This window comes from Phoca vitulina, unplaced genomic scaffold (genome assembly GCF_004348235.1).
Source record: "Phoca vitulina isolate PV1807 unplaced genomic scaffold, GSC_HSeal_1.0 scaffold108, whole genome shotgun sequence".
NCBI lineage: Eukaryota > Metazoa > Chordata > Mammalia > Carnivora > Phocidae > Phoca > Phoca vitulina.
In genome coordinates, this window is record NW_022589811.1 from 228600 (window position 1) to 251229 (window position 22630).

The 22630-nt window shown below is 51.9% G+C and overlaps 1 protein-coding gene and 1 pseudogene across 4 annotated transcripts in view; one reads left to right on the forward strand and one right to left on the reverse strand.

Moving 5' to 3' along the window:
- WSCD2 (WSC domain containing 2) overlaps positions 1-22630 on the forward strand; it is a 116486-nt gene that overhangs the window by 59398 nt on the left and 34458 nt on the right. For 3 of the 4 annotated variants that reach the window (XM_032397954.1, XM_032397953.1, XM_032397952.1), the window contains exons 2-4: positions 3364-4263; positions 15435-15549; positions 19610-19794. In XM_032397954.1, the coding sequence (XP_032253845.1) occupies positions 3885-4263; positions 15435-15549; positions 19610-19794 (679 nt within the window). In that variant the 5' untranslated portion in view covers positions 3364-3884. The remainder of the gene's footprint in view (positions 1-3363; positions 4264-15434; positions 15550-19609; positions 19795-22630) is intronic. The other variant, XM_032397955.1, reaches the window with a different exon arrangement.
- On the reverse strand, positions 6007-6082 carry LOC116628011 (annotated as a pseudogene).

Below are 22630 nucleotides of genomic sequence, written 5' to 3' on the forward strand. Positions count from 1 at the left end.
CCCCCAGGGGAGGTCAGTCCCCCGACTCTTTTCACTCATGTCCTATACCTCTTGGGGACTGCCTGTGCTCCAGATGTTGGGGCTCACTTGGAGAGAGGACAGACAGGATGCCCCCACTTCTATGGAGTCCAGCTTCCGGGGTGCCCTCCCTCCCAGCATTGGCAGGTGCGTGGGTGGCTCAAGTCAGCACTGCCCCCGGTCCCCTGGAGGAGCCCCCCTCCTCAGAGTCCCTTCCCAGGTGGGCCCCCTTCACTCCCCACATCACCAATGCCTCCATCTCTTTCTGTTCTCTGCCAGCTTCTAATGAGCTCATTATCCTCTTAAAACCCATTTGGCACCCACTTAGAGAAAAAAATGTGTTGAAATAGAAAAGAACAAGAAGGGAACAACAAAAAAGGACAAGACCCAGAAATATCCTGAGAGAGACAAAAAGCCACAGGGAACACGACAGCCAGAATCTCTGCCGTCTCCACAGCAGCAAACGTGCTGCTGAGGCAAACGCCTTTGAAGGCTGTTCACATGCACCCTTGAGAGAAGCGGGGTGGGGGTGCTTTCCTGGAGCACCTACCATGTGCCAGGCACTCTGCGGACATCTTTAAATGCAGTCCTCCCAGCAGTACATCTTTTGGGAGGTGTCAAGATTCTTACACCCACTTCACAGGCGAGGATCTTCAGTTGGTGAGAACAGGTGTCTTGACCTAGTCACACAGCAGGTGGGTGGAAGAGGCAGGTCCTGAACCCAGGTCAGTCCACCTCCAGAGCCCATGCTCTTGCCTGTCTACTTCTAGAAGGGCTGGTGTCCCCCTGCCCATCCCCATGATGGCTGCTGGCTTTTCTTCATCCTGGCCCAGCTGCAGAAACATCTGGCATGTGTGTGATCTGCATGGAATACCACGGGTCACCACCCACTGCCTGGAGGTTTTCGAGCTGTGACCATGAAACGTCACTGGTTCCCCACGCATGCAGTTAGAACATCATCCAGACTCCTGAGCTTGGCCTTCAAGGCTCGCCATGGCTGTGTGGCCCTGGATAGATTACTTAATCTCTCTGAGCCTCATTTCTCTCCTCTGTAAAATGGCTACAGATCTCCCTCGTAGAATTGGTATGAGGATTAAGTCAGAGTACCTACGTGTTGAGAGCAGGGTCCGGCACATAATAAATGTTCAGTAAACATTAGCTATTAATATTAATTGCTGTTGTATATCTTTTACATACATCTCTTGCAGGATTTATCACTATCTAGTATAGTGATTTATTGTGGTGGTTGATGAAGTTGCTGTCCCCCTCAGTAGACTCTGAATTCTCTGAAAGTGGAACTCTGGATGATTTATTCCTGCATCCCAAGCACACACAGTAGGCAAGCAACACATGTTTTTGAATGAATGGAAGAACGGGTAGACGGCTGGATGCACGGAGAGCTGCATGGATGAATGGGCTGCTATAGTTCAGATGGATGGAGAGATGAATGGTGGATGGATGGATGGGTAGGTGAATTGATGGATGGGTAAGGAATGGACAATGGATGGATGGATAGATTATGGTTTTTTTTTAAATTTTATTATGTTATGTTAATCACCATACATTACATCATTAGTTTTTGATGTAGTGTTCCATGAGTCATTGTTTGCGTATAACACCCAGTGCTCCGTTCAGTACGTGCCCTCTTTAATACCCATCACCAGGCTAACCTATCCCCCTCCTCCCCTCCCCTCTAGAACCCTCAGTTTGTTTCTCAGAGTCCATAGTCTCTCATGGTTCATCTCCCCTCCGATTCCCCCCCTTCATTTTTCCCTTCCTACTATTTTTTTTTAACATATAATGTATTATTTGTTTCAGAGGTATAGGTCTGTGGATGGATGAGTAGGTGGACTGATGGATGGATTAAAGGATGATGGGCAGATAGATGAATCCGTGGATGAACAGGTGGTTTGACTCCACAAAAGCATGGATTTGGGGCTGTTTTGTTTATTGATCTAATCCAAGTGCCTAGAACAACAACTGGTGCCCAGTAGGTGCTTAGTGCTTTGTCCTGGAATGAGTAGGATGGCATATGGAGGACCGACGGAATCTACCTTGAACCACAGTTAAAACTCCCATGCTGCTCTGGATTAGGAGGGGCTGTTACCATTCTGATCCTCCATTGGCTGCCAGTTAATCCTGTGCATTGGCCAAGATTGTCACGAGGCCCCCTGCTGGTGATAATATGAAATCACATCGGCCAGAAGGCTGTTTCCTAATTTACATTCTGTTTTCCTCCTGGCTAATGATCCTTAACGTTTACTCATAAAGCAGTGCCCTCGGCCCTCCGTGCCCATCACCATTACCTGAGGGCACCTTGTTACACCTGTAGGTTTCCCCTTCTACCAGAAATTCTGGTTGGAGAAATCCAGAATCTTCCTACTTGACCAGACTCTCAGGTGATTATGAATTGGATGCTCCTTGGACCACACTCTGAGGGGCCCCCTGTCAAAGAGTGAGCCGCTGGTCGCTGGGAGGCAGTGGAGATGGGCTGCTGCCTCAGGGTCTCTCTCTGAACCCCCAGCTGATATCCAGTCCACGTGGGACAAAGCTCAGTCACAAAGGCAGTGGTTATGAGCTGTGGTTTTGCATTTGGACTGTCCTGGGTTGAAATCCCAACCCTGGGTTGGCTATGTGGCCTCAGTTTCCTAATCTGTAAAGTGGGGAAATTGTTACCTCCTTTAGGAACACTGGGAAGAATGAATGAGTAATACATGTAGAGGGCTTGGCACAAAGCTGGGCATACTGTAGATGCTAAATAAATGCAGAGCGAATGACTCTGTGGCTAAATAATCCTGATTTCCTTTTCTTCCTTGGATAGAGGAGAGGGGCTAGGGCTTTGATCTCTCCCACTCTAGAATGTGAGCCCTGTGAAGGAAGGGACTTATCTCCAGAACTTAGGACAGCGCCTGTTGCATAGTAGGGGCTCACTAAGTATTTCCCGGGGCGGGGGGGGGGGGGGGGAATTTCATCTGGTTCAGAATCAGCCAGGTCCATCAGGCAGTTCAGCAAGGACCCTAGAAGGTACTTTTTGGACTTAAAATAATTCATGAATCTGTGTATATTTGACAAATACATAGGAAATGCAGGGCGTAAGAACTTGTGCTTGTCCAAGATAAAGCTTGTCCCAAAATGTGGGCCCCGTAGGAGTCAAGCCCCCAAATTCCCAGTGTGGTTTGAAAAAAAGGCAGGGATTCCAGAAGACCCAGCATTGCTGGGTGCTTCAGGACATTGGTCCCCTCCCTTCTCTGGGCCTCTGCATCCCCCTTGAGAAGGTTCAGGAACCCTTTGAGCTCTGGCCTCTGTGAAGGGGCTTCTTAAATCTGTGTCCATACTGTTTTGCAGGTGGCAGCCCCGAGCCTTAATGCTTGAGCCGATGGAAGCCTGCCAGCTTCTGTTTCCACGAGGTGGACACACTGAGCTTGGCCCCCAGCTGGGGAAGGGGCCAGAAAACCGCCCTGAGTGAAATCATCCAGCCCTGACAGGCCTGAGGAGCCAAGAAGAGGCGAGAAGTGAGCCGCAGTGCTGGTGGCCGGTGGAATTCTCCTGCGATTGCTGTGGTCAAAGTTCTTTGGGAACTCTCTGACGCAGAGAACAAGATGTAGGAAAACGGGACCAACTCCCGGGTGTTGGGCCCCTTTTGTGGGCCAGAGAAGCTCGCCTTGACCTCAGGAGGGCCAGACTTGGCCTACCACTCTGGTTTCGGCCCTCACCTTCACGGAGGGAAGAAGGCTGCACACCCCCAGGGATTCCATCCCTGAGGGAAGCTTGGGAAACGCAGCCCCCTCCCTCCTCTTCCTGAACACCCCCACCCCCTAACGCCCCACCAGCCGAGCCCCAGCGAGCCAGTCCGGAATGATCCTGCTATGGCCAAGCTCTGGTTCAAATTCCAGCGGTACTTCCGCAGGAAGCCCGTGCGTTTCTTTACCTTCCTGGTGCTCTACCTGACGGCGGGGAGCCTGGTCTTCCTGCACTCTGGCTTCGTGGGCCAGCCTGCTGTCTCCCAGAACCAGGCCAGCCCCGCCGCGGGGGTCCCGGCCGAGGGTGCCGAGCTGCCCTTCTTGGGTGACCTGCATCTGGGCAGAGGCTTCCGGGACGCGGGTGAGGCCTCGAGCCTCGCCCGCCGGTATGGACCCTGGTTCAAGGCCAAGGACGGGAGCGAGAGGACCAAGCTGGGTGATTACGGTGGAGCCTGGAGCCGAGCCCTCAAGGGGAGGATTGTCCGGGAGAAGGAGGAGGAGCGAGGTAAGAGGGGTAGACAGGGACAGTGGCCAAGGAGAAGGGAGGGGCTGAGAAGAATATAGTAACAACCACCAGGTCTCAGTGTTTAATGGGAACCACCTGCCATGCAGTTACCACTGTCGACATGCCAGGGGCTCTGATGTCACCCCCATTTCAGAGGAGAAATGGGAAGCTCAGAGAGGTAAAGTAACTTGCCCAAGGTCACACAGCTTGTAAACAGCCAAGCATGGATTTGGACCCTACATCTGTCAGAGTTCAAAGCCTGATACTTCCTCGCAGCCTTCTCAGGCTTGTTAAATAAATACACATGAAAATGAAGCAGCATCGACTGAGCACTTACTGTGTGCCAGGTACTTTTCTAAGCCCTCTACGTGTATTGAAGTGTTGGCACGATTCCGCGTGGATGGTGCTCCTGTTCCCATTTTAGGGATGAGGAAACTGAGGCACCACGAGCCCAGGGCTGTGAGAGCTTCTGCTCTACCATGTGACCTGTCGGTCCTCCTCACTGGATCTCTTGGGGATGGCTCCTGGAGGGCATCATGGCCCTGGGCATATTTCCTTGTGATTTCTTAGCCTTTCAGTCAAAAAGGGCTCTCCTTTTTGAGTGCGGTACCTTACCTGATTTCCGCTCGGCCCCACGGACTTGAGCAAGGAGCGTGATCCTACACCCAGGTTACACTTCTGGAAACTGAGGCTTGGTGAAGGGGGACCCTTGCCCAAGGCCGTAGAGCGGTAGAGTTGAACTCAAACCTGCCTGGCCCGAGTACTCGGCCTGCTAACCGTCTCCCAGAGTGGGCTGAGGTCTGCCCAGCGTCTGCCCAGCGTGCGGGGGCGGAGCCCACAACCCTGCAGCTCCGGAGATGAACACAAACGCACGTTTTGGGAGTCCGGGCCAGATGGTTTGGGAAGATCCACCACCAATCAGGACAGAAGGAAAACCTCCCCAGCCTTTGTGTTTCCTGCCACATGTCACACTTCCGCTGTGATTCAGCTCCTAGAAAACCCCTTCTCTCACCACTGAGGGAAACGGGATTAGCGGCGGGGACTCACCCAGCGGAGCACGTTCCCCTGCTTCAGTCCCACCCCATACCTGGCTCAGGAGCCAGCCAGGAGACCCCACCTTCCCACCCTCGGGGATTTCCTAGAAGCTGCCTCTTCCAAGAATGCAGCGTTCACAGGGAGGTGAAGGAGAAGGTGGGAGGTGGCAGAACAGATTGGGGCACTTGGATTTGTATTCCAGTTCTGTCCCAGGCAGCCATGTGGCTAGGCACATGGCTTTACCTCCTCATGCTTCAGTTTTGTCGTTTGTGAAGTAGGGACAGCGATCCCTCCCGTCTGGGCTTTTCCTGAGAGCTCACTGAGACAGCACTTGGCACATAGTAGGTTCTTAAAGGTGACCAGGAAACTCTCATGGATCTGCCTGTGGAAGGGACCCCATCTTGTAGGCACGGGTGAGGTGTGAGGTGCTGCACTGATGGAGAAATTGGGAAGTGGCTTTTCTTTCCTTCTCCACCCACCTGGTTGTCTCTCTCCCCAGCCACTCCCAACTCCTTCTGGTAGTTTGCAAGCCCCAAAGTTTGTCACAAGCCCACACCTTAGGATATACTGTTATCCCACCTAGGATAAATTCCAGAGTCTCCTACTGTGGCCACCTCTCCAATCTCATCTTGTAACACTCCCCCTGTCCCCCTCACCACCACACCCTGCGCCACTGTCCTTCCCTTTTGCTGAATGCACCAAGCCCATTCCTCCTTGCGCAGGGGCCATGCTAATCTTCTCTGTATCGTTCCAATTTTAGTATATGTGCTGCCGAAGCGAGCACTGCACCAAGCCCATTCCTAACGCAGGGTCTTTGTATGGCCAGTTCCTTCTATGTGGGATGCTCTTCCTCTGTATCTTTCCATGGCTCCCTTCCTCCCTTCCTTTGGGTCCCCAGTCAAACCTCGCCGTCCCATAGAGGCCTTCCTAAGTACAATAGCCCCACTTTGTACCTGGTCACAACCATATTCCCCCGTTTTATTTTTGTGACAGCACTTACCATCATCCAGAAGCATCCTCTTGATGTGTTTGCTTCCTCGTTTGTAGTCTGCCTCCCCTCCTAGACTGTCAGCTCCATGAGGGCAGAGATGTTGCCAGTCTTATTCCCATCATTCCCCCTCCCCAAGGGGGGGGTGGGTGGGTATCTGTTTGTTCAGCACCTGGGACAGCACCCAGCACAGCCCTGGTGCTCAGTACCTACTTGGTGAATGAATGAAAGACTGGATGGACCCATGAATGAATGACCATCCCTCTGTCTGGAGTGCCTCCAAGGGTCAACTCCACTCTTCCTCCAGCTCTCATCTTCGTTCACCTCCAGGAAATTGTCCCTGACACCCCCCACCCCCCCCACCCACCCCCCTCCCCACCCGGCCAGGCTTGATCAAATGCTCCTCCTTCCTCTCTGGTCCTTGTCAGGGTCTTTAGGTTAAGTGATAATCGCCTGTGCTTGTCAAGGTTCCAGACAGAATATGAATTCCTTGTAGTGCAGTTGATACAACACTCACAACACCTCCCAGTTGTTGTGAGAGTGAACTCTCACTGCCATTACTACTAGCGATTACTATCATTTCTTGAACACCTACGTCATGCCAGCCACTGTCCAGTTTTTCACATATTAAAGATTTTTTTAAATTTTATTTTTGAGAGAGAGAGAGAGAGAATGAGTGGGGGAAAGGGCACAGGGAGAGGGAGAAGCAGACTCCCCCTCTGAGCAGGGAGCCTGACACGGGTCTGGATCCAAGGATCCCGAGGTCACAACCCGAGCCGAAGGCAAACACTTAACCGACTGAGCCACCCAGGCACGCTGTTTTTCATATATTATTTGAATGGAATGATACATGTAAGATGCTTATCACATCTCCTGGTTCATAATAATAGGTCACTTTAATCGGTGTTGTTATTATCCATAGCAGTAATAATAGCTACCATCTCTTGAGTGATCATTATGGGCTAGACCATGTTGTAAGTGCTTCATTGCCTTATTTAATTATCACAGCATAGAAAGTTAGAGGCCACTGTTGTTCTGTGTCACAAATGGGGAAACTTTTAGACTCAGAAACCCAGGTCACATGGGTCAAAGTGAGGAACTAAGATTTGAAACAAGGTCCATTTCTTTTTTTTTTTTTTTTAAAGATTTTATTTATTTGACAGAGACACAGCAAGAGAGATAACACAAGCAGGGGGCAGTGGGAGAGGGAGAAGCAGGCTTCCTGCAGAGCAGGGAGCGCGATGCGGGGCTCAATCCCAGGACCCTGGGATCATGACCTGAGCCGAAGGCAGACGCCTAACGACTGAGCCACCCAGGCGCCCTGAAACAAGATCCATTTCATTCCAAAGCTTGTGAGCCTTTTCCTATACCATACTAACCCCTCTGCCCCTGGACATCGGATATATTTTATAAAATGTAAAGAGAGAAGGAAGAGAAACTAAGAAAGAAGCCCAGAGCCTAGAGCTCACAGCAGGCAGCCTTCGGAATCAGGCAGCTTTATTAAGAAAACACAAATCCAGCCTGTCCTTGATTAACTTATTCAGAGTTCAGCAAGGAAAGACAACGTATTAGATTAACGCTAATAAAAACAAGACGCTGCTTTGACCTGACGCTGAACACATTTGGTTTTTCTCTGAAGCTAGCAAGGGCTCTGCCTGATGCAGTGATGCGGGCCTGGAGCTGTGAAGGATTCAGAGCCCATCATGGGCTGGGAGGGGAGGGAGGAGCCGCTCACGGGGCTGGGCTGGGGCCGGGTGGGAAGTCTGACTTCCCGGGTGGAGCTGGCTCCTTGGATGTGCCACGCACATTGCCGGCTCCTTTAACCTCCCCCAGCCCTGGGAGAGCCTGTGCTCTGAGCAACCAAATCAGGGTCCCCCTTCCCGTTCCATGGCTTGCTGACTGTGCAGCTTTGGGCAGGTCACTTCACCTCTCTGAGCCTCCCAATTCCTTTTGGGGCTAAGAAGTACATAAGAGCAGCCAGCTCTCATGATGATTACCTAAGATGAATCGATTGTGTGCTAAATGCCAGGCACTCTCTGAAACACTTTGTACCTATTACATCACATAATCTTCATAAGGAACCCAGTGAGGTGCACGCTGTTGTTAACTCCATCTTACAGGGAGGAAAGGGAGGCACAGAGAGGTTAAGGCACTTGCCCAAGGTTGTCCAGCTGGAGGAGGGAGTAAACTAGCAATGTGAACCTTAACCATCATAGCACCTCACTTCTCAGTATACAGGAGGTGCTCAGCACAGAGCCTGGCAAACAGTAAGCACTTAAGACATGTCAGCTATTATTATCAATACTGTAATCCAGAAGAAAACAGAGAAGCATAGAGGTGATGGGGCTTGCCCAAGGGGACACAGCTAGTCATGGGCAGAGCCTGTGCGGAAGCCAAATCCAGTTTGAATTTGAAGCCCGGGCATGAAGAAGGACAGGGAGAGGATCAGTCTGCATTTTTGGGAGAAGCAGCAGGGCACCCATTCCCCATCTCCCCCAGTTGAAGATCCAGTCTTTGCAGGCTGTTGAGGGTCTAGTCTGTGTCAGGGACTGTGCATGCATACCCTCAGCTTCCCATCAGGCAGCAAGTGGAGCCCCTTTCACGGATGAAGAAACAGAAGCTCAGAGAGGTTAAGTGACTTACTCAATGTCACACAGCTGCCAAGAGGCAGAGCTGACTCCAACCCGAGTCTGAGCCTAAGCTCTTATTCTTAACCACTGAGCTGTACAATCCCCAACACACGCCATCCATCCATCCATCCATCCATCCCATATTAATCACACGCCTACTATGTGCCCTGCCCAGTGCTAGTTGGTGGAGACACAGGAATGATTCAAGCACAGTTTCCCCCTCTGAGGAACATGCACAGCCCCTGGGGGGCAGACAGGCAAGTAAAATGATAAATTTATATGTTCAAAAAATAACTTGGTCCTGATTATCAAAATCACACCTGCTCATTGTAGAAAACTTAAAATGTATAGAAAGAGAGATGAAAATAAAAATGGCCCGAGCCTCATCCACCTGCAGCCACAGTCCACACTGGGTGTCTTGCCCTCCTGCCTCTTTCCTTCCTGTGCGTATTTACGAAGCACATACTGTATTTAGATAGCATTGTATCTTGCTTTCCCCCATGCTAGCACATTTTCCTTGTGGTAAAAATTTTTCTGCCATGAGCCTAAATTATTTCCAGTTTGAAAAAGTAACGGACAGTATCTGGAGAATTGTTTAGAACAGCATTAGGGAGTGGTGGGCCAGGGGATCTGGCATCCCAAGGGAGGGATCCCGTTCAGCCATGGGGGTGCCTTCCTGGAGGAAGAGATTGTTGAGCTGAGTCTGTGGGATCTGTAGGCTTTGAACAAAGTGAAAGATGCATCCCTTGTACCCCACGGAAGCGCGGGTATGAGCAGAAAATTTCATTCTCTGCATTAGGAAACCCAGACAGCACTGGAATGGTCCTCTGGAAGGATGGAAAATCCAGGATGGCAGGGAAAATAACTCTTGAGTCTCTGCCCTGTGCCAAGCCTCGTTTCAAGGCTCAGTGTATAGGTTAAGCCGACTTACAGTCCGTTTTAACAATACCCCTTGTATTCCTGTTCCAGCGCTGCTATAATAAAGTAGCGGAACTAGGTGGCTTAAAGCAACAGGAATGTATTCTCTTGCAGTTCAGGAGGCCAGAGGTTCAAAATCAAGATGTCAGCCGGGGCGTGCGCTCTTAAAGACACCAAGGGAGAACCTGTTCATGCCTTTCTCCTGGCTTCTGACATCGCTAGCAACCATTGACATTCCCTGGCTTGCGTCTGCAAAACTCCAGCTTCTGCCTCTTTTCACATGCCTTCTCCTTGTGGCTCTGTGTCCTCAGATGGCCATCTTTTTATAAGGACGTCAGTCCTATTGATTGCCCTGCCCCCACTCCGATATGCGCTCATACCTTAACGAATCACATCTGCAATGACCCTGTTTCCAAATGAGGTCACATCCTTAAGTTCTGAGCTCAGGATCTCAGCCTTTTTTTTTTTTTTTTTGGTCGGGGTGAGGGGTCGGGGGACGACACAATTCAACCCATCTCCCTTCTTTGTTATTCCTGCTTCCCAGGCAGGAGAATGATACCTCCAAGAGCTTGGACTGGAACCCAGATCTGGTTGACTCCTGAGCTGGTTTTCTTCCCGCACTCCATACGTAATGCCTCCTGTTTGTGAATCTAATCACAGACAGTAAAGAAGAGGAGTACAGATCCGTTCAGGTTTAGTTATCCTTTTAGCAAATTACTTTTATAAAAGAAAGCAAAATTTCTTGAAAAGGAAGATTAATTGAAGAAAAGGAAAGGAAAGGGGTAAAAAAATGCAGTCGGGAGGGCTCTATTCCAGATGCCTGCGTTCTCCAGGGCTCCCCCCTCCCTGGTTCCTGCACTGGAGATAAATAGTCCGGCCGGGGCGACTCTGCCATTTCAGCAATATTTGGATAGCTGCAGAGATGAGCTGATAGATGGTGTGAACTCCGTCATTTCTCCCCCTTCAAGTGGCCTGTGACTTTGTCCCCGTATTACATACCTAACGTCCCCCTCGTCTTGGAGACGTCGTGCCACCCCAGCAGGATCTGAAGGCAGGTCACTGGGGAAACCACTGAGGTGGGTTGGCGGGAACCACACTGATGGTGTCAGCAGGTGGCAGGCACCAGGGGCAGGGATGACAGTTGTGATGACCACAGCCTGCTCGGAAGGGTCCGTGGGGAAGGATGCACCAGCACTCGCCCAGGACAGGGAGGAAACTGATTCAGTGTTTGTTTCCTGACTCACAGAGCTCAGCCCATTCATCAGGTCAAAGTGTGTAACACGCCCGTGTTTCTCCAGGGTATTCATGAGGGACTGTGTATCTCCCCCCGCCACCCCGCTTTGAGCACCTGTTGTGTGAGACCTCGAAGCCTGATGTCTGGCCTGGTGGGAGGACTGAGAGGAGGCGGCACAGCGTTTAAAAGCCCAAGCTTTGGGGCAGATGGACCTAAGGTCAAATCCCAGCTCTCTTCCAAGGGCCCCTCTTCCCTGCCCGCCCTGCAGCCTCTCCCCTGGGCAGTCTCTCTGGCAAGGACAGAGAAGTCCTCCTCCCAAGCTGAGACTCGCTGTGTTACAGGGGGAAGGGGCAGCTTTGGAACGGACAGGCCTGGGCGTGGATTTGCTCTAGACCCTCAGAGCTGGGTGGATTCAGGCAACTTAGCTTGAGTATTAACATGTGAATCAGTACCACTTTGGTGGCAAGGGACAAAAACCCATCTTGAACCAGCTTAAGCTAAAGAGGAAAATGCATTGTGTCTTGTCACCCAGCTGCGGAAGGGACTGGAGTTTTCGAAGGAGTGACTTGTGCCCTTTGTCTCTCTGTGACTCTCCTCTCTGCTCGCCTCTGCGTCGGCTTCATGCTCCCAAACAGGCTGACTTTGGTGCTAGGGAGTATGGCTCTTGGTCGCTCTGGGCTTACAGAGACTTGCCAGTGTCATTAACCCAAGGGAAACAGATTTCTTTCTCCTAGCTTTGATCTGCAAGAATCCAAAGAGTGCGTCATGTGCCCTTCCCTGGAACAATCAAGCAGTCACTGGCTGGTGGGAGGGGCAATATAATTGGCCTGCCAAGGTCAGGGGCGGGTAAGGTCTGTTAAGAGAAAAATAGAAGAGGTGGTGCTTTGAAGGTGCAAATGATATCATGACAGTCCCCCCTTCACTCCAAAGTGGACACATGTATCCTCTGACTGTTGTTACTCTGAGAATCAAAATTTCATCTAGCAGGATCCACTATCCCACATAGAGCCAAATGCCCCTACCCTCACCCTTAGGTGAGACCAGCCGAAACCATAGCACATCTCACTTCAAGCCCAGTGGATCCAGGGGCATTAGCATTTCTCCCCATCAGGTCTCAATGTGGCTCTTAGTGATCCTGGACCAGAAGGAAGCAGACCCTCCCCACAAGTAAAATAGTTGGAGGACAGACCTGGGCTTAAATTTTAATCAAGACGCTTACAGGGTGTAGGAACTTGGGGCAGATGTCATAGCTTCTAATTCTACTTAGAAAAGAGGAAAAGCAGAAGTAACATTTGTGGTGACTGGTCAGAACATACACCATATGCCAAAACTCAGACTCACTTCTAAGGCAGGCAGGTGTAATTGTCATTAGGATCAGCTTCCTCATCTGTAAAATGCGTTAATAAGCTTGTGAGGGGGCACCTAGGTGGCTCAGTTGGTTAAGCAACTGCCTTCAGCTCAGGTCATGATCCAGGAGTCCTGGGATCGAGTCCCGCATCGGGCTCCCGGCTCAGCAGGGAGCCTGCTTCTCCCTCTGACCCTATCCCCTCTCATGCTGTTTCGTGCTCTCTCTCTCAAATAAATAAATAAATAAAAATCTTTAAAAAAAAAAAAAAAAAGAAGCTTGTGAGGGTGTGAATGTAAAAAAAAAATAATGCTAAGCAAAATGAGCCAGTCAGAGAAAGACATACCGTAGGATTTCACTCCTATGTGGAATTTCAGAAACAAAACAGAGGAGCGAAGGGGGGAAAAAAAGGAGAGGGAGACAAACCAAGAAAACAAACGCAACTCTTAACTATAGAGAACAAACTGATGGTGACCAGAAGGGAGGTGGGTGGGGGGCTGGGGGAAATAGGGGATGGGGACTAAGAGTGCATTTATCATGATGAGCACTGAGTAATGTACAGAATTGTTGAATCACCGTATTGTGCACCTGAAACTAATGTAACACTGTACGTTAACTGTACGGGAATTACCTGTTAGAGAGAGAGAGAGAGAGAGTGTGCGCACGTGCAAGCAGGGGGAGGGGCAGAGGGAGAAGCAGGCTCCCCGCTGAGCAGGGAGCCCAATGCGGGACTCATCCCAGGACCCGGGGATCATGACCTGAGCTGAAGGCAGATGCTTAACTGACTGAGCCCCCCAGGTGCCCCAAAACTTTAAAAATTTTTAAAAATTAAAAGGAATTGCCCATAGTACACAGCATATAGTAGGTGCTCAATACATGGCTCCCCACACAGTCTTTTGATCTGACAGCAAAGACCTCATGCTGCCGAAATAACTTTCCCCTGCTTCCTCTCTCCCTCCTCCCACCCCCCACCCCCACCTTCTACGATCCATCCCGGGATACTCTGTCCTTTACTGAATTGTGTTTACTGAGCCCGAAGTTCACCAGAGGCTCCGCCCCGCAGCTCAGTTGGGAACAGCACCCATGCCCCCATTATGGGGCCAGGACTCCCTCTGTGACAGGAAGGCCACACACCATAGAGCAAGCACAGGGACAGGACATGGGCTTCTCCACAGCCGTCCCCATCTGATGCGCCCGCTCCAGGGAAGCAATCTTTCTGTTTAAGCTGGACTCTTCTTAGTCAACCTCATCTTATAAAAGAAATTCAGAGTGATCAGGATGAGGCCCATCTCCAGCGGGGCTGACAAATTCTGCACTTAGCAGGCTGGCACTGAGGGGCACGATTGCTCGGGAAGGAGCCTGCACCCTCTGCTAGAGCCCGTTCTCCACCATAAACGAGGGGGGCGCCAGCCCACAGCTGAAAGAGTAGGCCAGCCAGGGAAAGTGACCCATGGCACGTCATATTGTCCTCAGTCATCCTCTGCAAGGGCTGGTGACATCCTCCCATTACCTACAAATGGAATAGTGGAAAGAGTGCTGGTTTGGGGGTCCCCTAGACCTGGACTTAAATCTTCCTTCTGCCACCACTGAGCCTCGGGCTTTAGGCCAGACACTGGACCTTCCCGGGCCTCTGCTGAGTCATCAGAGAGCATGAACTTACCAGCACTTCCCACTTCACCTGGGTCCTTGCAAGGATCTCTGGATTCCAGAAGTAAGCAGGGATTCAGAAAACGGGCTCTGCGGCCACATCACCCGGGTCCACCCTAGCTCCACACATACCAGCTGTGTTTCCTTGGGCAAGTGACTTCACCCCTCTGGGCCTCAGCTTCCTCTTCTGTATAGAGTGGGAATATTAGTACTTGGAAGATCATCGTAAGGATTCAGCGAGACGGTCTGTGTAACCCACTTAGCAAAGCGCGTGTCCCAATTCTAAGAACATACAGGGAAAGACTGTTTTATAAACTGAATTGTGGTCTTCATGTGCAAGAATGACTATTTACCGTGAAGTACAAGAACATATTTACTACTTTAAGAAAACTCTGTGTATGGTTTACAATTGGTTTTTATACATCATTTAAAAATTTTCTTTGGATGAAAGCACTCCCCTTGGCCTGCATGTAAGTAAGCAAACTGTAAAGTATCTGCACAGCACTGTGAATGGCCAGATTCGTATTGCACTCGTTTTCCTTTGTGCCGATTACGCACAAGACGCTATGGTAGAAACATTTATGCAGATCATTCCATTTTGACCTCACTGGGTTAGTATTTTCATCCCCACAGTGAAGGGAACTAGACCTTAGAGAGGTACCCTGGCCCAAACTGACTAGGCTAGTGCCTGGAACTGACCAAAGTGGGAAGCCTTTGAGGCTATCCTCGGAGGTATCCGAGTCCACATGTCCGAGGAAAAGTAAATATCTTTTTTTTTTTTAAAGATTTATTTATTTGACAGAGAGAGACACAGCGAGAGAGGGAACATAAGCAGGGGGAATGGGAGAGGGAGAAGCAGGCTTCCCGCGGAGCAGGGAGCCCGACGCGGGGCTCGATCCCAGGACCCTGGGATCATGACCTGAGCCGAAGGCAGACGCTTAACGACTGAGCCACCCAGGCGCCCCGGAAAAGTAAATATCTTAAGGCAGCCTGTAGAAATGAGAACACACCGTTAGCTGTGTCAAGCTCTTCAGAGCTGTCTCCATATGGGTCTCGTCTGTGTGGTGCTTGGACAGTGACCCTGGCTTGGCTCCCTGGGTGCTCAGTTGTCCCCAGTAGAACCCAGGGGCTTGGCCTTAACCCTGGCCGCAGAACGGTCCCTTCCTCCTTTCTTGGCCTCCACTGCCCTTATGGGTCAGGGTCTGCCAGCCCATGTGACTTTCAGTCTCGTTTCTGCGTTTCTGCCCAGAGGAAGAAACTGGTACCAAAAGGTCAAGAAGGCCACGTCGCCACAAGGACACTGGTTACCACTGGTTTGCAAACCCTTTTCTGCTCTGTCCCCAGCCAGATCTGACTTTTCTCCTCTCCCCAAAGCCAAGTACATCGGCTGCTACCTGGATGACACCCAGAGCCGGGCCCTGCGAGGCGTGTCCTTTTTCGACTACAAAAAGATGACCATCTTCCGTTGCCAGGACAACTGTGCAGAACGGTAGGGCCCTGACGTCCCACGCTCCATTCATTTCAGACTCCTTTCCTTCGGCAGTGTCCCTTCCTTTTCCGTGGAAGGGCACAGTAGAGGATGAGCATGTGGCCACAAGGAAAGGGTGACGCCGGGGTGCATGCGTGTGCGCGTGTGTGTATGCAAATGAGCAGGATCGTTGGTCTGTGGGAGTTAATGATCACGTAGTCGTGTGACACTGTGCCTCGGTGTGAGTTTGTATGTAGTGTGCAGGGTCAGCAGCTTATGTTTGGAAGCTTCATGCACATGTGTCATGATCTTTAAGTAATAGTGGTTGTGTGTGCAGGAGACTTTGTGAATCTGTGTGCAAGGGTCCAAACTTGTGCTCGTGTGTAGGAAAAGCCTGCGGGTGTGACTCGGTGAGCAGGAGGCTTGTATGACGTCCATGGGACATCTTGTAGGGCGAAACACTCGGCTGTACCCACAGTGTTTTCCAGTTGAAGAAAGTGATGTTCTTGATGAGGACACATACTGGGGGAGGCAGCGGACTTTCCAAGGGTGGATGAGGCCCCATAGGACAGGCAAGTGGGGACAGGACCCTCAGTCTGGGCCTAGGCCCCAGCATTGCCACCTTGACCTGGGGTGGCTTGTGAAGAGGCTGCTAGCTTGCCCACCTTCAGACTCTAGCTGCCTGGCTCTGAGGTCACAAAGTCTGAAGGACCTCAGCTGCATGGCTGTCGGGAAAATGAGCACGTGGGTGGCCAAGGGACTCCTCCCTCTGTCCTTGATTAGGAAGCACTGTCCCCTTTATAATCATCTCCCGGAGCCTAGGTTCCTCTCCAGCTTGGGAAAGACTCTGAGCCCTTGAGGATGATCAATTCACTCATATATCAAACTGTGGGGAGACACAGGTGAATTCCACAGAGTTCATGGCCCCCGTGGAGTCACAGCTTTGATGGGGAGACCAACACGTACACAGAAAAGGGCCGTATAGCGGGATGAGGGTTCAGATGGCATGAACTGCAGACTGTGGAAATGCAGAAGAGGCCCCCAGCCTGCCTGGGGTGTCAGGAAAGACTCAGAGGGGGTGACAGCCAAGATGAGTTTCAGAGGATGAGTCAGATGAATCCACTTGATTCATCTGCCCCAGCCGTGGGCCTGGGACCCGCAGAGTCCGTATGGTCTCTGTCTTGGAACTCAGGAAAAATGCAAATTCTTGCCGCCGTCTGCCCCCTCACCCCCCACCCCCGCCCAAACCTACTGAACCAGAAAGTGGGAATGGAGTCCAGCAATCTATTTTACCAGAGTCCAGACTTGAGTCACGTAATCCACTTGAGTTCAGCAAATATTTATTGCTGCCCACGTGTGCGTCCGGATGCTGGAAATGCAGCCATGAGTCAGCCGCAGCCCTGCCCTCTGGGGGCTCCCCAGCCAGTTGGGAAGACGGAGGCAGGCACAGGCTGGGGTGGTAGAAAAGGAGCAGTTTACACGTGGTGGGTGTTTGCTCCGTGCCAGGCACTGTTCTCGGCACTTTGCAAATATTAACTCTTAGCCCCCCTTCCTCTCCCACAAGACCCCTCTGAGGCAGATGAGGAAACTAGAGTATGGAGACTTCAAGCATGATAGGTGCCGGGCGGGGTGTGCTGTCTAGACTATGGGGGCCTTGCGAAGGCTGATGGAATGCAGGGCTCAGCAAGAGTTACAAAGGTGAGATCTAGAGCCGAGTTTTGAAGCATGAATAGGAGTTTTCTAGGGAGTCACGGTAGGATGGAAAGAACAGCATATTCAAAGACCAGACCTCCTGCAAGATCCTCAACACCCAGCATCCTCAGGTTGGCAGGGTGGGGATGCACAGGAAGTCCAACAGGGAGCTGTCAGGAGGGAGGGGAAGCTGCAGGCTGGCTGATGCCTGCTGATGCGGAGCCTTGAATGCCATCTGAAGCATCCGGATTGGCCATGGGCAAGGGGGAAACTGCTGGAGGGTGTTAATCAGAGGATTGGTGTACATTCATTCAACAAGTATTTGTTAAATACTTACCACACACCAGGTGTTGAGAATGAAGAGGTAGGTTGGGGGAAGATGGGGGTGGTGGGAGCACATCATCTAGGACAGGGGTCCTTAGCCTGGAGTGAATATCCACATCACCTGGACTCTGGTAAAATAGATTGCTGGACTCCATTCCAACTTCCTGGTTCAGTAGGTTTGGGCGGGGGTGGGGGGTGAGGGGGCAGACGGCGGCAAGAATTTGCATTTTTCCTGAGTTCCAAGACAGAGACCATACAGACTCTGCGGGTCCCAGGCCCACGGCGGGGGCACCACTGCTCTGATTTTCACACAAAGCCGCACGTTAGAATCACAGGGCCAATTAAATTAGACCCTCCGGAAGTGGGAGCCGGGTGTGCAATTTAAAAAATGTTCCCCAGGTGATCCTAATGGCTGTCCATGTTAAAGAACCACTGATAGGAGGGTTTGTAGACTGAGCCAAGCCATCTGGAAGCTTATCTGCAGGCAGTGGAAGCCTGGGGGTGGGGTGGGGGGGGGGTGCGGTTAGGGAGTGGAGAAGTGTGATCTGTTTTAATTCTGGAAAGATCCTCCTGGCGAAGGCCACCGCAGGGACATCAGGATTAACAGTCTAAGGCCTTCCCAGGGACCACTGGTGACCCTAAGGATAGCGAGACCAACTCCATTTCCCTTCCTATATTAGTTATCCATCGCTGGGCCACAGATCATCCCCAAATTTAGCATCTTAAACCAACAAACATTTATCATCTCCCAAGTTTCTGAGTGCCAGAAACTACGATCGGGGAGTGGGGTTAGCCAGGTGATTCTGCCTCAGTGTCTCCATGAGTTTGCGGTCAAGAGAGGGCCGGGACTGCAGCCGTCTGAAGGCGTGGATGGGGCTGGAGAATCCCCCTCTCAGACAGGCACTCACAGCTGGTGGCTGCGTCCTCCCACAGCAGCTGTCCCCCACCCTCCCCGCTGTGAGCCATCCCAGGGAGGGGGCTAGGGGGAAGCTACCACTTGCCCTGGCATTGTAACACCCACTGGAAGTGTTTCCCCCCACCTTGGAAAATGTTCCTTCTGTCAGTGGGTCCAGTTACACGAGAGGGGCTCAGGGCACCCCAGAACCAGGGCTTCAGAGAGACAGGATGTGTGAGACAGACAGATGGAAGGCAGGCTGGCCCAGCCCCAGAATGCCAGTGGGGTTCAGGCACCAAGATGCCCATTTAGTTTAAGCTGCTCCTGCTGCACCTGCCCAGACGAGTGTGTGGAGCAGAGCATGGCACCTGCCACCCGGGTAGCAGAGGTGTGTGGAGGCACGTGTCTGCCGGGTCCGTCTGTCTGGCTGCCCACAGGCGTCCAGGGTGAAGACGTGAGCTGACTGCTCCCCTTGGAGCTGCCTTGCATGACCAGGGGCCTGCAGGCCAAGCCTTCCTGGTTCTGGAGAATGCCTCACAGGCGAGGGGGCTGAGCGGGGCTTGCCCAGACCCTCTCCCTCCGTCCCCACCCCCTGCAGCCAAAGCAGGCCATGCCTTTTCGTCTGTTTACAGAATGGGTGTCCACTGAGAGTCCTTTTTAGGAAATAGTCCGATGGCTATGGGGAAAAAAAAAGAAGTTGAAAACCTTGCAGTGCCTGGATTTTTTGTTTTGTTTTAGGGGAAGGAATTTTTTCCTTGGCTGGATATGTGACCCTGGTTTTGCCATCTTCCGAGGGGATATGAGATCCCTGCCTCCTCCCTTCATTCCAGCTCTTCTGAAGGAATATGGAGGCATCATTCCTAGGGGACGTTTCCTGGAACAAAGGGGCTGGACTCTGGAGATATAATTAGCGCATGGCTCTAGATGGGAGGGGCACGAGAGTGCTGGGATGGAGGGACCCCAGGCTCGGAGGGGCGTGTGTGTGTTTGAAGGGTATAAGGTGGGTGTCAGTAGGACACGTGTGGCCACGTGGGTAGGTGTATGGGGAGGAAGGCAGGGGGTGGTCCTGGGGGTCCTGGGCCCCAGAGCCCTCCCATCCCCCCTGAGTCTCCTGGCCCCCGGGGGTTTGCATGGGGGCAGCTACCCCGGCCTGACCGCAGCCTTCCCCAGGGGTTACCTGTATGCCGGGCTGGAGTTCGGAGCTGAGTGCTACTGCGGCCACAAGATCCAGGCGACAAACGTGAGCGAGGCCGAGTGTGACATGGGGTGCAAGGGCGAGCGCGGCAGCGTGTGTGGTGGCGCCAACCGCCTCTCCGTCTACCGGCTGCAGCTGGCCCAGGAGTCTGCGCGCAGGTGTACGTGAGTCGGCCCCGCCCCTCCCCGTGGCTCCTCCGCGGCCTGCTGCTCCCTGCCCTGCGCCTTCCGTGGCTCCCCAGCACCCCCATGGTCCTGCCCCAACTTCCACCACCGCCTTTGCAGAGCTCTCTGCTCCATCTACTCCAAGTGTTTCCACCTGTCCGTGTCCTCTCCCTCCCACACGGAGCAGCCTCCTGTGTCAGGGGCAGCCCTCCTTCTCGAGAACCCTGTTTTCCTCCAGGGCAAAGTGAGCTAGAGCCTGAGCTGTTGGCCTTCCTGATTTTCTGAAAGCATATTGTCTGTAACAGTGATGCGGACGAGGATGAGGACCATAATGAGGGCAAGAGCAGACACCTGGTCCTTTTTTAAGTGTCTTATGCGGAGTAGCCCATCCCCACAGTGACCCTGCGAGTCGGCACTATTCTTCTCTGACTCCCATTTTATAGACCAGGAAACCGAGGGTCAATGTCACATAAGCCGCAGAGGATTTAAACCAACTCTGGAGCTTATGTCTTCAGTGCTCCCATAGAGAGAATTTCTTGCTTGTCGGTGCTACAGTCTTGTTGGAAAAACTCTCCAGTTTCCACACGGAGGGAGGGAGGGAGGGAGAGAGGGAGGTGAGCAGGAGAGTGTGGGCGCTGGCCCGTCTTCTGCAGACATCGTCCCATGTCCCCCCTCTGGCTGCTTCCTAACAGTTAATGTCTGTTTAGCAAGAATCCGCCGTGTGCCAGGCACTGTGCCAAGCCCACTGCAGGACCGAATTCGTATCCCTTCCCTGTAGCTTCTTCAGGCGGTTACCAGTGTTAATTCCCATTTTACAGTGGGGAAACTGAGGCTCACTGAGTTTAAGTGCCCAAGGTCACCCAGTTTATTTAAAGGTGACCCACAAACCTGTGAAAACTGCGAAGGGCCTGGACAAAAGACAGAGGGCTGGGTTTCTCCCAGTTACCTTTCTGATGCAGACCCGAGGCAGAGACGGGAACCCACAACCGCATCTCTGACCCTTGGGCCAGGGCTTCCCAAATTGGAATGTGCCTGTAAACCCTATGGAGATGTTGTTACCATGCAGATTCTGTTTCGGCTGGTCAGGGTGAGATTTTGCATTTCTGAGGAGCTCCCAGGTGATGCTAGGCTGCTGGGCCAGGGACTACACTTTGAATAATAAGGCCTCAGACCTCAGCAGAGCTGACACGCCCTGCCCGGAACATTGGCCTGTCATCGCGGGCGGCTTTGCCAGTCTTCCACGGGAGTGCTGTTGTTTATAAAAATTCGTTGGTTGGTTTGCCTGATAATGCGTTCCGTTTTCCAAATCCCGTGCTTTTGAAGCCCCCGCTCAAGCTTTGCTCTACAGGAGGGTGGAGCATGCTGCCCATTTGCAAAGGTGCTGATTGCTGCAAATGGGTGCACCATCTACCGCCCCAGAGTCGCCTCGGTTCACCCGGGGCTGAAGTCCTGTCTGGCAGCGGGCACAGGTGGTGTGTGAAATCCAGGCTGGAGAATGTCCACACAGCGAGTCTCTGGTTTGGCCGTTAGTGTAATGAGATTTTAATTTGATGGCAGATTTACCATCCTCACACAGATCCCTTTATGCCAATATTTATGTTCTTTTGATGGTGACTTTGACTATCCGAAGAGATGGTCTTAGAGTCATGGCTGTTTATTGAGAAAGCTGTTGCCACTACATCCTAGTGGATGAGGATGAGCTGGAGCACAAGAAATTAGGCCATGTAGGTCATTAGCCAGATAGCAGCCAGACCTCCTATTGGTTAATGTTCAGATTGGCTGGATAATCTGGACATATTCTGCCCCCCAACCCCTGACTCTGTCTCTCTCTCTCTCTCTCTCTCTCTCACATACACACAAACTACTGTGATCATCTGATATGAATAACACTGTCATAGGCCATCAAAGATTTTTCAATCAGCTGAAATATACAAGCCTCAGCACAGAAAGACACTAGATTCTGTATAATAGGGTGGGTCTTGCCCTTGTAGCAGTGGGAGGGCTGGTGGTTGCTGAAGACAGCCCCGGAGGCTGGAAGGGATGCTGCTGCACCCCTCAGCTTGCGCACATCTGCAGCAGCAAAATTACCTGCGATGGTGTTTTGTTCCATCTGAGAAAGGAGTCTTTTGCATTGATGTCCAAGAGGGGAACATTAATCATGTCTACTGAGGGTGGCGTCCTGGATTCTCTAAGTCCAACACATTGTCCTGAATCATCACTCTACAAGATTTGAAGCTTGGGCACCTTCAGCTGGAGCCTCCAGAAGAAAACTGAAGCCTTATTAGCCTCAAGGCTGAGACAAGAATGGAAGTGGCTTGGATAAGGGGATGGATGGTTGATGATGTGTCAGATTGAGATTCCTGGTGGGCTCCCGGTTGGCAACATGGTATCTGGAGAGAGCCTGGGGACCATTCATTGAACCAAAATGCTTGAGAAGCAATCTCGTGGATTAGGCATGGGGAGGATGAGTGGAGAATAAAGCACAGTCCCTGACCTCGGGAGCTCACCGTCCAGTGGAGAAACAGACCCAACACCACTGGGGTTATGTGTTGGGGGATTGCAAGGGCTCTGTCTGCAGGAGGCAAGGGAGCAACATTTGAGCTGAATCTTGTTCTAAGGAGATTTCCAGATAAAAGGGAGAGCCCTAGGGGCGCCTGGGTGGCTCAGTTGGTTAAGCGACTGCCTTCGGCTCAGGTCATGATCCTGGAGTCCCGGGATCGAGTCCCGCATCGGGCTCCCTGCTCAGCGGGGAGCCTGCTTCTCCCTCTGACCCTCCCCCCTCTCATGTGCTCTCTCTCTCTCTCTCTCATTCTGTCTCAAATAAATAAATAA